This window comes from Lithobates pipiens, unplaced genomic scaffold (genome assembly GCF_037356315.1).
Source record: "Lithobates pipiens isolate NorthernLeopardFrog02 unplaced genomic scaffold, aLitPip1_a1.2 Scaffold_27, whole genome shotgun sequence".
Classification (NCBI taxonomy): Eukaryota; Metazoa; Chordata; class Amphibia; order Anura; family Ranidae; genus Lithobates; species Lithobates pipiens.
The window spans coordinates 123,445,808-123,458,592 of record NW_027507788.1 but is presented as its reverse complement, the minus strand read 5'-3'; the positions used below and the strand labels follow the sequence as shown (position 1 = coordinate 123,458,592).

At 42.5% G+C, this 12,785-nt stretch overlaps 1 protein-coding gene across 1 annotated transcript in view; it reads left to right on the top strand.

The window, feature by feature from the left end:
• PRKCG (protein kinase C gamma) overlaps nt 1-12,785 on the top strand; it is a 610,652-nt gene that overhangs the window by 389,482 nt on the left and 208,385 nt on the right. The window contains exon 5 of the mRNA XM_077457420.1: nt 9,142-9,273. Within this exon, the coding sequence (XP_077313546.1) occupies nt 9,142-9,273 (132 nt within the window). The remainder of the gene's footprint in view (nt 1-9,141; nt 9,274-12,785) is intronic.

The window sequence follows — 12,785 nt, the reverse complement described above, 5'->3', positions numbered from 1 at the left end:
TACAGTAGTTCGTATTTGGCATTTATTTCTATAAACATTGGAAAAGGAAAGGTTCAATTTAATTTCACAAGTCTAAAAACATTTCAAAGAAGAAGAAATTGGGCAAAAAAAACATAAACTTTTTATTTCAAGAAGGTGTTGAGATAAAGTGTATGTAGTAAATTTCCACGTTATGCCACCATCTCCACTCATTGTGATGTAGTTTCCTCTTGGTTGAGCCTATTTCTTCTTGAGTTCAGAAGGGTATGCTAACAGACATCAGCGGTGTGTTTACATTTCAACATTGTTGTGGGGAATAGGAGCAAGGGCACACTGAATAAAGAAAAGAGAAAAAAGGAGAGGGGGGATAATAATAAAAAAAAAAGAATAGAAAAAAATTGGAAATATGATTGAAATATGATAATTATTTGTGGACAAAGAGAGCTTGGGGTTAATTTTTAAAGGGATTACTAACTTAAACAATTGCAGGTGAAAGCAAAGAAAAATCTTTTCCATTTTCATTCACCTACGATGTGTATTTAACTTGCGAAAAAATCTAACTACTCTAGGAAGAGCCAGTTCTGTAGCACAGTCGCCTCTCTCTTGGCCCTCTTTTCTTCTTGGAGTGTCCAATTATCGTCTGATGGCCCAGCTTCTCCATCTCTCCTTTCACCTACATTATTCTTTATGGAGCAGCCAGGAGAGGATTGACAAGGAATACTGTAGATTGTCACTCTAGTGATAGCTCTGAGTCTGCTGGGGCTTTTACAAGTTAATAGCATGTAATAAATATATTAAATGCACAGATCATCTTATAGAAAGATTGCTGTTGAAATGAATAGTCTAGTGACAGGATCTCTTTGAAAGAATTGTGCCATAGATGATTCCTACCAACTTTTAGGGGCAGAAGTTTTGTTACTAGAAGATTGAAATAAATAGTTTGGCAACAGGTTTTCTTTAATGTATCTGACTTGCTCCATTTCCACAATTAGGGTAATACAAGCAAGCCAGTCTAACATTGGGTACATCATGTTCTTTGATGCCCTTGTCAGACCAATGGTGATATTTTTAGTATCTCTTAATTTTTGTGGGAACCAGATGCAGCAGAAAGACCTCTGAGACCAAAGATACCATCATGATTTTGGACGAAGGCTCCTGAATCAATTTCCAGAAACTCTAGAATTACTTTTGTACTACCACCTTAGGGTGTGTGAAGGTGCTACATGCCCATTATCCGGGTATCATTTTGGAAAAGAGCTTTGCCGTTTATTGAGCATATAGCACCATACTAAGTGAAAATTCCTTGCTTAATGTGGAATTATTTGTCTGTTGCCCTTTTCTCAGATGTATTTAAACGCTGGTTCTTTCTTCTGGATCTATGTGGTGAAATGATGTATGGGGTCTGTACAAATACAGGGATTTATTAACTAATTTAGGGCCTGTGTTGACAGTTTTTTGGTTGGTGTTGATAGCTTTGACATCTGTTTTAGAGCATTCCGAATTTATTGACAGATGCAGTTGACCTGCAGTACACCTCATTCTGACCTTTATCTGATCTTTATCTGACCTTCTTCAAGTGGGTTTTGCTTTCCTATAAACTTGTAAGGGAATGCAAAACATGATTGACACAAACAAAAGCCTGCCAACACAGGGCCGAAGATTTTTTTTTAATATCTGGATTCTTATAAGTTACGCATTCAACGATTAGTCTTTAAAACATAGAGGCTGCGGGGGGCGTGACCAGCCGCGGAGCGAGATGGACGTGTAGTGTCTCAGCTCTGCTCCAGAGCAAGGGGAAACGAGCGGCACAAAAGCTACAGACAGCTCTCCTCTCTTCGGAAAGAGAGTAGAGAGCTTCGGGACACCCTCGGGCATGTCAGGCAGGCGGAATCCTCCATCACATCCGCGCCGCCTGACAGAATACTTCGGCCGCATGGAGCAGAGGAATCTCCAAGATGGCGCCGGCCACCCTCCGCCGGCGGGAACGCGCCACAGCGGGACACAACTTCACCTCCCGCAGCAGCACAACGATGAGGTGATTCAGGATGACAATGAATCTGAAGCGATGGACAATCTTCCACCCCCTGACAGGGAAGCCACACCGGTACATCAGGACAGAGGTAAGAGACTTGCCTCTTCTCCCTGCAATTCTCCTACTAAAAATCACCAGGCCAAAAAGCACCAAGGCTCTGCACCAGCTTTAGCCTCTCACAACCTGGCCCCTGTGTCCTCCCTAGCTACTATACATGCCACAGACAACCCTGTCTCTGAGAGCACACTAAAATCAATGCTGCTTACTTTACAAAAAGACCTGCACAGAGAACTGCAGATGTCTCTCTCACAAGTTCATGACAGACTTGACTGCTTAGAAGACAGAGTGGACATAACCGAGGAACACATGTCAGATGTGAGCAAAGCACATAATGAGCTGTTGGATGCTCATGAACATCATGCAGTTGAAATACATAAAATAAAACTCAAATTGGCCGACCTCGAAGACAGGGGCCGAAGGAATAACATAAAATTCAGGGGGATCCCTGAGGCGGTCCCACCCGCTGAACTCAAGCAATACATACAGCAACTCATGACGTCTTTGATCCCCAATCTGTCTGCTCACGACTTGATCATAGATCGTGCGCATAGAATCGCCAAACCAGACCACCTACCTGCAGATACACCCAGAGATGTCCTGGCCAGGATACATTTTTTTCACATAAAAGAACAGATCCTTTACTCGGCCAGAAACCTGAAACCCCTCCCCTCTCCTTACTCTAAAATCACCCTATATGCTGACCTTTCACCAGCTACTATGGAGATGCGCAGGGCATTTGCACCGGTCACTTCGGTTCTCCAAGAGAACAAAATCACCTACCGTTGGGGTTATCCGACGAAGCTCCTGGTGACCTACCAGCAAAAAATTGTACCGATACTATCTCCTAAAGATGGTTATAAGAAGCTGACGAATTGGGGCTTACTGCCTATCACCTCGACCCATCGCGGACATAATGGCCAGAATGCCTCCTCCACCTCTCACCCTCGCCACCGTAAGGACAAAACGGATAAAGCCTGATATTTGACTGTTGCGATTACCTACATGTCCCCAGCACAGAACTCCCCTGCTCGGGCATTATGTCAGTCTCTTACTCCCCAGGATTAAAGTGTGCCAAGCACATCTGGTTTCAAGTTTTCTTACTCTATATTATTTGCTACTGTGTTCATTGTAGGAAATATATGCAGTTCTAGCATACGAGTTTACAGGTACCTGTTTGTTACCTCTACCTTTTTCTGTGTTTTTTTTTTTTTTTCTAAGAGGGGTGTTTTTTTTTTTTTTCCCTCCCTGGCAATTGCTATCACTCTGAACGATTGCACACATTGTTCTTTAAGCTTCAGTCCCGTTCAACTTATATATCCACCTGTGAATAAGGTAAATCTTAGATTATCACTTGTAACCACTTATTATCCAAATGGCCATCACCATTCTATCACTTAATGCAAAGGGGCTCAATTCTCCTTTTAAAAGAAATCTCTTATGGAAGGAAGCACTTATGTCTAAAGCTGACATTTTATGCATCCAAGAAACACATTTTAACAGTACCAACCCTCCAAATTGTAAGCATAAGAAATTCGCACACTATTTTTTCTCAAACCATGATAAAAAAAAATGTGGGGTCATGAAAGCAGTAAATGCTACCATCCCCTTTACCCTTCATCGAATGGAAACAGATGATGAGGGGAGATTTATTATCCTATCCGCCACCATTCATAACCACCCCATGACACTTGTTAATGTATATGTACCCAATACCTCCCAAAAATCGTTTTACAAAAAACTCAAATCCAAATTGGCTCCGTATATGGATACAGCCTTAATCATCTGTGGTGACTTTAATGACACCCCAGACCCCTACCTGGATTCTACTAATCCACGCAGGAGAACAGCCTCTGCACTCTCAGCCTTTATAGCCAACGAAGATCTCTATGACCCCTGGAGGTGTATGCATGACGTTGAACGCGACTATACCTTTTACTCGCATACCGGAGGATCTTACTCTCGGATCGATCTTTTCCTCACCAACAAAAAATCTTTACTATCAATCTCAGAGACGCAAATTGGTCTTATCACCTGGTCTGACCATGCTCCAATTACCTTGAAAGTGTTCCCACAACAAAACTCACACATGCGTCCTCCCTGGAGAATGAACACTTCTCTTTTAACTAATCCAAAATATGAGGAGAAGATCAGGTCCGAGATTGAGGGCTTCTTTGAAATTAATTGTGGTTCTACTGCCGATCACTCCATGGTCTGGTTGGCTCACAAAGCCTTTCTACTGGGTCTCCTTATTAAAATTGGTGCGCAGGAGAAAAAAAAAAAGGTTGGAAGAGACAAACTCCCTACTTAACCAACTCAAACAATTAGAAATCATCAACAAAACCTCGCCTTCTCCGGCAACACTAACAGCACTATCGGAACTCAGACGTAAACTGAGCGAACACCTACATAAAAACTTTGAATTTTATATTCAAAGATTGAAACTACGTTCTTACGCCTTTAACAACAAGTCTAGTGCATTTCTTGCTCGACAAGTTAAAAGACAGCAAATCAAAGCCAAGATCCCTTTCTTGTTTAATACAAAAGGAGCTAGGATGACCAATCCTTTAGATATCGCCAACACCTTCGCAACCTTTTAAGACAGATTATACAATCTACAAGCCTCAGAGGGTGCCACCCCACCACGTACCAGTGACATCAATGCCTTTCTAGACTCCATCCAACTCCCTAACCTAACTCAGGAACAACTAACAACTCTTTCTACCCCATTTACTACAGAAGAAATTTATAGAGCCATCCAGTCCCTCCCCTTACATAAGGCTCCAGGCCCAGACGGCTTTGCTAATGAATATTTTAAACACTTCCACCACACGCTTACACCTCATCTATGTAAGACACTTAACCAATTTGCCTCCACTGGTGTAATACCTCAAGAATGTTTAGAAGCCCTTATAGTTACCCTCCCCAAACCCGGCAAACCCCATGACATTCCGGAAAATTACAGGCCCATATCCCTTCTAAACACGGACATCAAATTATACGCCAAACTATTAGCACTTCGACTTTCTTCAGTCCTACACCACTTAATACATGCCGACCAAGTGGGTTTCATACCCCGAAGGCAAACATCCGACGGAACTCGTCGATTCATAGACCTCATTCAGTGGGCAGAAAACCGTTGAATGCCTTCTCTGCTCCTATCCCTGGATGCGGAGAAGGCATTCGACCGGGTGCAATGGACATATCTAGAAGCAGTATTGCGCAAATTTGGCATATCAGACACTCTATTAACTGCCATACTTGGCTTATACACGAATCCCAGTGCGAGAGTGTGGACTTCGGGAGTAACATCTGATCCATTTACTATCTCGAATGGTACCCGACAAGGGTGCCCGCTTTCACCCCTTATCTTTGCCATGGTCATGGAACCTCTAGCTCAGAAAATTTGAACAGAAAAGCAAATTAAAGGAATAACAATAGGGCAGACGGAACATAAAATTGGACAATATATGCGGATGACGTGATCATCTCCATTACTGACCCAACTAATTCTTTATTGACGCTACAATCGATTCTCGACCAATTTAGTGCAATTTCCTTATATAAAGTGAATCATAGTAAGTCAGTCATGTTAGCAATTGGTTTAGACCGAGACACCAAACAACAGATTTCTACACAATCCCCGTTCACATGGTCAAAAGACTCATCCATTACATATTTAGGGACTCGCTTGCTCTCTCCCAGTAAAAATATCCTGCGCATCAACCTAGCAGACCTCATAGAAAGGCTCAAAAAATTGTCTGATGATTTAAATCTTCCTTTCGTATCATGGGCTGGACGAATAACACTTGCAAAAATGTATCTTCTCCCACATGTCTTGTATTTATTCCGTACGATGCCAATGCCATTTCTCTCCTCGCAACTGAGATCCCTTCAAGCTATCTTCAACTCCTTCATATGGCAACACAAAAGACCCAGACTACACAAGGACAACCTAATGGCGCCCAAAAAAATGGGTGGTATGGGGTCCCCCAACATTGGTCTATATTATAAAGCTGTCATTCTGGACCAACTCAATCAATGGTGGAACACTGACACAATCTATAACTGGTCACAGATAGACTCATCTGTTTTAGCCAAGGACCTCCAGCTATACCTCTGTGCAGCTCTCCTAGCTCCTGTACCCACGCACTCCCAATTGGACTCAATAACGGCATCTCTCAGGGTGTGGACATCTCTTCCTCAACTTTCAAAAGGAATACCACAGTCCATACTGCAATATTTACCACTCTCAGCTGTCTCATTGCTACTACCGGACCTTCCTCTGACACCCTGGCTTGAGGCAGGCGTCCACACTGTCGGACATCTCTTCAATTCCAACGCCTTGATGCCCTTTGCTCAACTAAGCTCCAAGTTCGGGCTATCTTCAAAAACTTTTGACATATACCTCAGGATCAGATCACTACTTGCTAAGATTAAATGGTCCACTCGAGATACTATTCTGTTACCGATCATACAACATTTCCGGTTAAGGAAACCCTCTTCCAAAGGCATTTCATACTTATATGGTCTACTTTCCCAGGATGCAGAAAAGCACATACGTACTCAGTCAGAAAAATGGAACCTATACGTCCCACATGCCCTGCCACTATCGCAATGGCAAGCAGCACTATCGTTGCCGTCAAAATTTTCCCATTGCACCACGCACTGGGAATCCGGTCAAAAACTTTTTCACCGATGGTACAATACACCCAGTAGACTTGCCAAAATTTACCCTACCTCGTCTAATCTCTGCTGGAGAAATTGCGGCCTTCCAGGATCTTTCATTCATATCTGGTGGGAATGCCCCATGCTTAAAGTCTTTTGGAATCAAAAAACCGACCTGCTCAAAGTAAGCTTCCCCTCACATACCAATCTATCTGCGGTGGATCTCCTCATGGGCCTGATGATTCCTACGTGGCCCAAAAAATCCCAAACCGTGGCCACCCACATTCTCATCGCGGCAAGACTAGCATTAGCTAGAAACTGGAAAAAGACTCACCCCCCTTCTGTCCAAGACGTCATTACCATACTCAACGATAACTTCAAGATGGAATATAGCTTTGCCAAAGCTCATCTCCAAACAGGCAAATTCTTCCGGAATTGGAATCCGTGGATTAAGGACTCCAGATGTGTGCGGTCAGTCAGTTCCCCCAATCCAGCGACGTCCACATCCTCCTGTGTCACACCGTGACTTTTCACGTCCTGTCCCCTCCATTTGATACTTATCTTTCTCACACCGAAGAACCGGAGTATAGATGCAAAACAGCAACAACGTAAAATGACTATGATAATAGGTGTTAAAGAATATTGGTTTTACTGCGGTGACTGCTAACTTTACCCTTCCCTCTTTTTTTTTTGTGTGCTCACCCCTACTTTTGCAATTTGTTATACTTACTATAGCTCAGGACCGGGCAGCGCTGTCACTCTCCCCAGGACACAGTTAGTTCCCAGAAGGGGTGTTCAGGGGTGACTGATGGTGCTCTCATCCTCTCAGGATTTGTTCTTAACTATTAACATGTACATCTATGTTTTCAATATGCTTGCTTTTGTTAGACTAAGCTTCCCAACTGGAAGCAACGACTACATCTACACGAAAATGTAAGTCCTATATTGCTGTTATCTTTTGTGCAAAATTTAATAAAAAATAAGATTAAAAAAAAACAAAAAAACAAAAAAAAAACAAAAAAAAAAAAAACATAGAGGCTGCCATAGTTGATCTCTGTTTCTGGAAAAATGAGTTGCCTAGCTGGCTTGCTGAGCCTCTTGTTTCAATACTAGGAGTCACTGTTCTGAATCAATTATGTAGATAAGAACTTATGACATTAGTTAGCACTAGTATTTTCACTAGGGTTGCAACACAGGCATATGTATTTACATCTCCAGATCCCTATACATAGTGTTCACATTATTTTCTGCCAACCACAACATCCTTCCTTTCCAGAAATTGGAAGCTGCAATCTCAGGTTTTACTTGTAGTGTCATCATTGGGTGTATCTTGGGATCAGCCACTGTTGAACCCCTGAGTAAAAACCTTAACAATGCTTTTCTCTTATTTACCCCATATTGGTCACTGAAAGTGTTATAAATGTTTGATAAGTGCAAAAAAAGTAATTTGACAAGTTTAAGACAACTCTATGTTGTGTTAAAAATCTCCCAGTTCTTGGTACCACTTCTTGGGACTACAATTCAATCTGTGCCAAGATCTTGAGCTGAACTGCAGATAAATTCATATATTTTTTATTTTTTTTATTTTGCCTTGACATATGCTTTAGGGTTTGTTCACACCAGCTTTGTTGCCAAATGCAGCCTTGTAGGGGGTACAGTTTATAAGACCTACACAAAGCATACACCTTTGTGTACACCTTACTGGAGTTTACATGTTCTCCCTGTGCCTGCATGGGTTTCCTCCGGGTACCCCTGTTTCCTCCCACACTCTAAAGACATGCTGGTAGGTTAATTGAATCCTGTCTAAATTAGCCCTAGTAAGTGGATGTACGTATGTGAGTTAGGGTCCTTAGATTGTAAGCTCCTTGAGGACAGGGACAGATGTGAATGTATTATATATATGTAAAGCGCTGCATAAATTGACAGCGCTATATAAGTACCTGTAATAAATGAATAACAAAAAAAAAAAAAAATACACAACACCATATGCCTTCTCTTCTGATATCTGCAGTGCATTGGTGTGTGCTGAAAAAAAGGCATGCCCCTATATCACACTCTGATGGGTGCTTATTATACAGAACATGCAACGCATGCTTGCTGCTGGAAATAGGCCCTTTAATCTGTCAAGAAATATAAACAAAATTGGAATGCAGATCTCTATTTCTGCAAAGTGAATGTGGATTCTGGGATCATCCTTTTTTTTTATATATTGTGTGGCTAGTAGCATTGCAATAATAATAATAATAATAATAATAATAACTTTTTGATGGACTTAGTTAAAAATAAATAAAATAACTTGAACAACAGAATAATTACAGTTTGAATATGTCGTTGGACACAGTCTGAGCATACTTACTTAAAGATTATTCAAATGATCCAATAAAACATATTATGCTTCATTCCAGGCTGTGAGATGAATGTACACAAACGTTGTGTCCAGAGTGTGCCAAGCTTATGTGGGGTGGACCATACTGAGCGCCGAGGTCGTATGCTTATAAGAGTGGAAGGAATTCACGATGAAGAGTTTCAGGTAACAGGTATGTGACAATAGCCCTCTCTGATAGTATATTAATCTGTTACTATATTAAAGTGGAACTAAACTCACTTAACCACTTCAGCTCCGGACCAATAAACACCTTAAGGACCAGAGGTCTTTTTGCAATTTCGCACTGCGCTGCTTTAACTGGTAATTGCGCGGTCATGCAATATTGCACCCAAACGAAATTTGCGTCCTTTTCTTCCCACAAATAGAGCTTTCTTTTGATGGTATTTGATTGCCTCTGCGATTTTTTTTTTTGCGATATAAATGGAAAAAGAGCGAAAATTTTGAAAAAAAAAGATATTTTCTTCTTTTTGTTATAAGAAAAATCGAATAAACTAAATTTTAGTCATACATTGAGGGCAAAATGTATTCAGCCACATGTCTTTAGTAAAAAAAATGTCAATAAGCGTATATTTTTTGGTTTGCGCAAAAGTTATAGCGTCTACAAACTAGAGTACATTTTCTGGAATTTACACAGCTTTTAATTTATGACTGCCGATCTCATTTCTTGAGGTGCTAAAATGGCAGGGCAGTACAAATCCCCCCCAAATGACCCCATTTTGGAAAGTAGACACCCCAAGGAAATTGCTGATGGGTATGTTGAGCCCATTGAATATTTATTTTTTTTGTCCTAAGGGATTGAATAATGACAAAAAAAAAAATTTTTTTACAAAAAGTTGTCACTAAATGATATATTGCTCACACATGCCATGGTTATATGTGGAATTGCACCCCAAAATATATTCCGCTACTTCTCCCGAGTATGGGGATACCACGTGTGTGGGACTTTTTGGGAGTCTAGTCGCGCACGGCACCCCGAAAACCAATCACCACCTTCAGGATTTCTAAGGGTGCAAATTTTTGATTTAACTCCTCACTACCTATCACAGTTTCGAAGGCCATAAAATGCCAAAATAGCACAAAACCCCCCAAAATGACCCCATTTTGGAAAGTAGACACCCCAAGCTATTTACTGAGAGGCATGTTGAGTCCATGGAATATTTTATATTTTGCCACAAGTTGCGGGAATATTACAAACTTTTTTTTTTTGCACCAAGTTGTCACTAAATGATATATTGCTCACACATGCTATGGGCATATGTGAAATGACACCCCAAAATACATTCTGCTGCTTCTCCCGAGTACGGGGATACCACATGTGTGGGACTTTTTGGGAGTCTAGTCGCGCACGGCACCCCGAAAACCAATCACCACCTTCAGGATTTCTAAGGGTGCAAATTTTTGATTTAACTCCTCACTACCTATCACAGTTTCGAAGGCCATAAAATGCCAAAATAGCACAAAACCCCCCCAAATGACCCCATTTTGGAAAGTAGACACCCCAAGCTATTTACTGAGAGGCATGTTGAGTCCATGGAATATTTTATATTTTGCCAAAAGTTGCGGGAATATTACAAACTTTTTTTTTTTTGCACAAAGTTGTCACTAAATGATATATTGCTCACACATGCTATGGGCAGAAGTCAAATTACACCCCAAAATAAATTCTGCTGCTTCTCCCGAGTATGGGGATACCACATGTGGGGGACTTTTTGGGAGCCTAGCCACGTACGGGACCCCGAAAACCAAGCACTGCCTTCCGGATTTGAATATAAAATGCTATAAAAAACAAACTAACCAGAGTCACCCGTAACACTTATACGGTGATCAGTGGTGAAAGGGTTAACTAGGGGCAATCAGGGGGTTCAAATTTTTATTAGGTAGTATATGGGGGTCCCTGGCGCTATATAAAAACCTGACGGGGAACCTAAATAACTAACTGGCTAACCAGCGTCACCAGTGACACTTATACTGTGATCGCTGGTGAAAGGGGGTGAAAGGGTTAACTAGCGGCAATCAGGGGGTTAAAACCATTATTGGGTAGTATATCGGGGTACCTAGCGATATAAAAACCTGGCGGTGAACCTAAAAAAATAACTAGCTACCTAGCGACACATGCAGTGATCAGAAAAATGATCGCTTAGTGACACTGGCAAAAGGGGGTGAAAGGGTTAACTAGCGGCAATCAGGGGGTTAAAACCATTATTGGGTAGTATATCGGGGTACCTAGCGATATAAAAACCTGGCGGTGAACCTAAAAAAATAACTAGCTACCTAGCGACACATGCAGTGATCAGAAAAATGATCGCTTAGTGACACTGGCAAAAGGGGGTGAAAGGGTTAACTAGCGGCAATCAGGGGGTTAAAACCATTATTGGGTAGTATATCGGGGTACCTAGCGCTATAAAAACCTGGCGGTGAACCTAAAAAAATAACTAGCTACCTAGCGACTGTAGCGACACTAATGCAGCGATCAGAAAAACGATCGCTTAGTGACACTGGCAAAAGGGGGTGAAAGGGTTAACTAGCGGCAATCTGGGGGTTAAAACCATTATTGGGTAGTATATCGGGGTACCTAGCGATATAAAAACCTGGCGGTGAACCTAAAAAAATAACTAGCTACCTAGCGACACATGCAGCGATCAGAAAAATGATCGCTTAGTGACACTGGCAAAAGGGGGTGAAAGGGTTAACTCTAGGGGCAATCAGGGGGTTAAATCTTTATTGGGGGGTGATAGGGGGCTACCCTGGACCTAACACTAACTGTCCTGACAGTTTTTACTGTCACAACTGACACTGAATGCATTGATCAGTAAAGAAATGATCAATGCAATCAGTGACACTGTGACTGGGGGGGGAGGGGGGGCGGGGGGCCGATCGGGGGGGGGATCGGGGGGGGTTTGTGTGCCTGTGTGTACCTACATGTCAGTGTAGTGTTGGTGCACACTTACTTTTACTCTTCTCCTCGTAGTCCGGTCAAAAAGACCGCCCCGAGGAGAATGACATCACTTCCTCCTTCCTGTGTAAACAATACACAGGGGAGGAAGCTTCTCATTGGCCAGGAGCGATCCAGAGGGGGTGGCCGAAAACCAACGGCCATCCCCTCATCACGGAGCGCTCCTGGACCGAATCGGACCGCCGTAAACAGCGGGAGGGGGTCCGATCGGACCCCCCACCCGCTGGAAGGCAATCACGTAGATGTACGTGATTGTGCCTGCCTGTGCCATTGTGCTGACGTACAATGGCAATACGGCGGTCCTTAAGTGGTTAATCACCGTGAAAGCGGTTCTCCACGCTGGAAATGTTTTTTTTTAAAGTCAGCAGCTACACATCCTGTAGCTGCTGACTTTTAATAAAAGGACACTTACCTGGCCAGAGATCCAGCACCGTCCTCACCCAGGCTAGTTCTTCACTAGCCGTTGGGTTCCTGGCACCAGCATTCTAACTGTGGGCAGCCGGCTATACTGCTTTCGACTTTACAGTCGGCTGCCCACTGTGCATGCAGGAGCTGTGCTGCACTTTGTGAACGATCCTGAGCCTTCTAGAATCTGCGATGTGTTACCGAAGACTGTGGGAAGAGAGGATGAGAGGAGAACTTCAAACAGAGCGGAACTGGCAGTGGGTACCTGTCAAAACTAGGTACCCCCCCCCCCCCCCAAAAAAAAA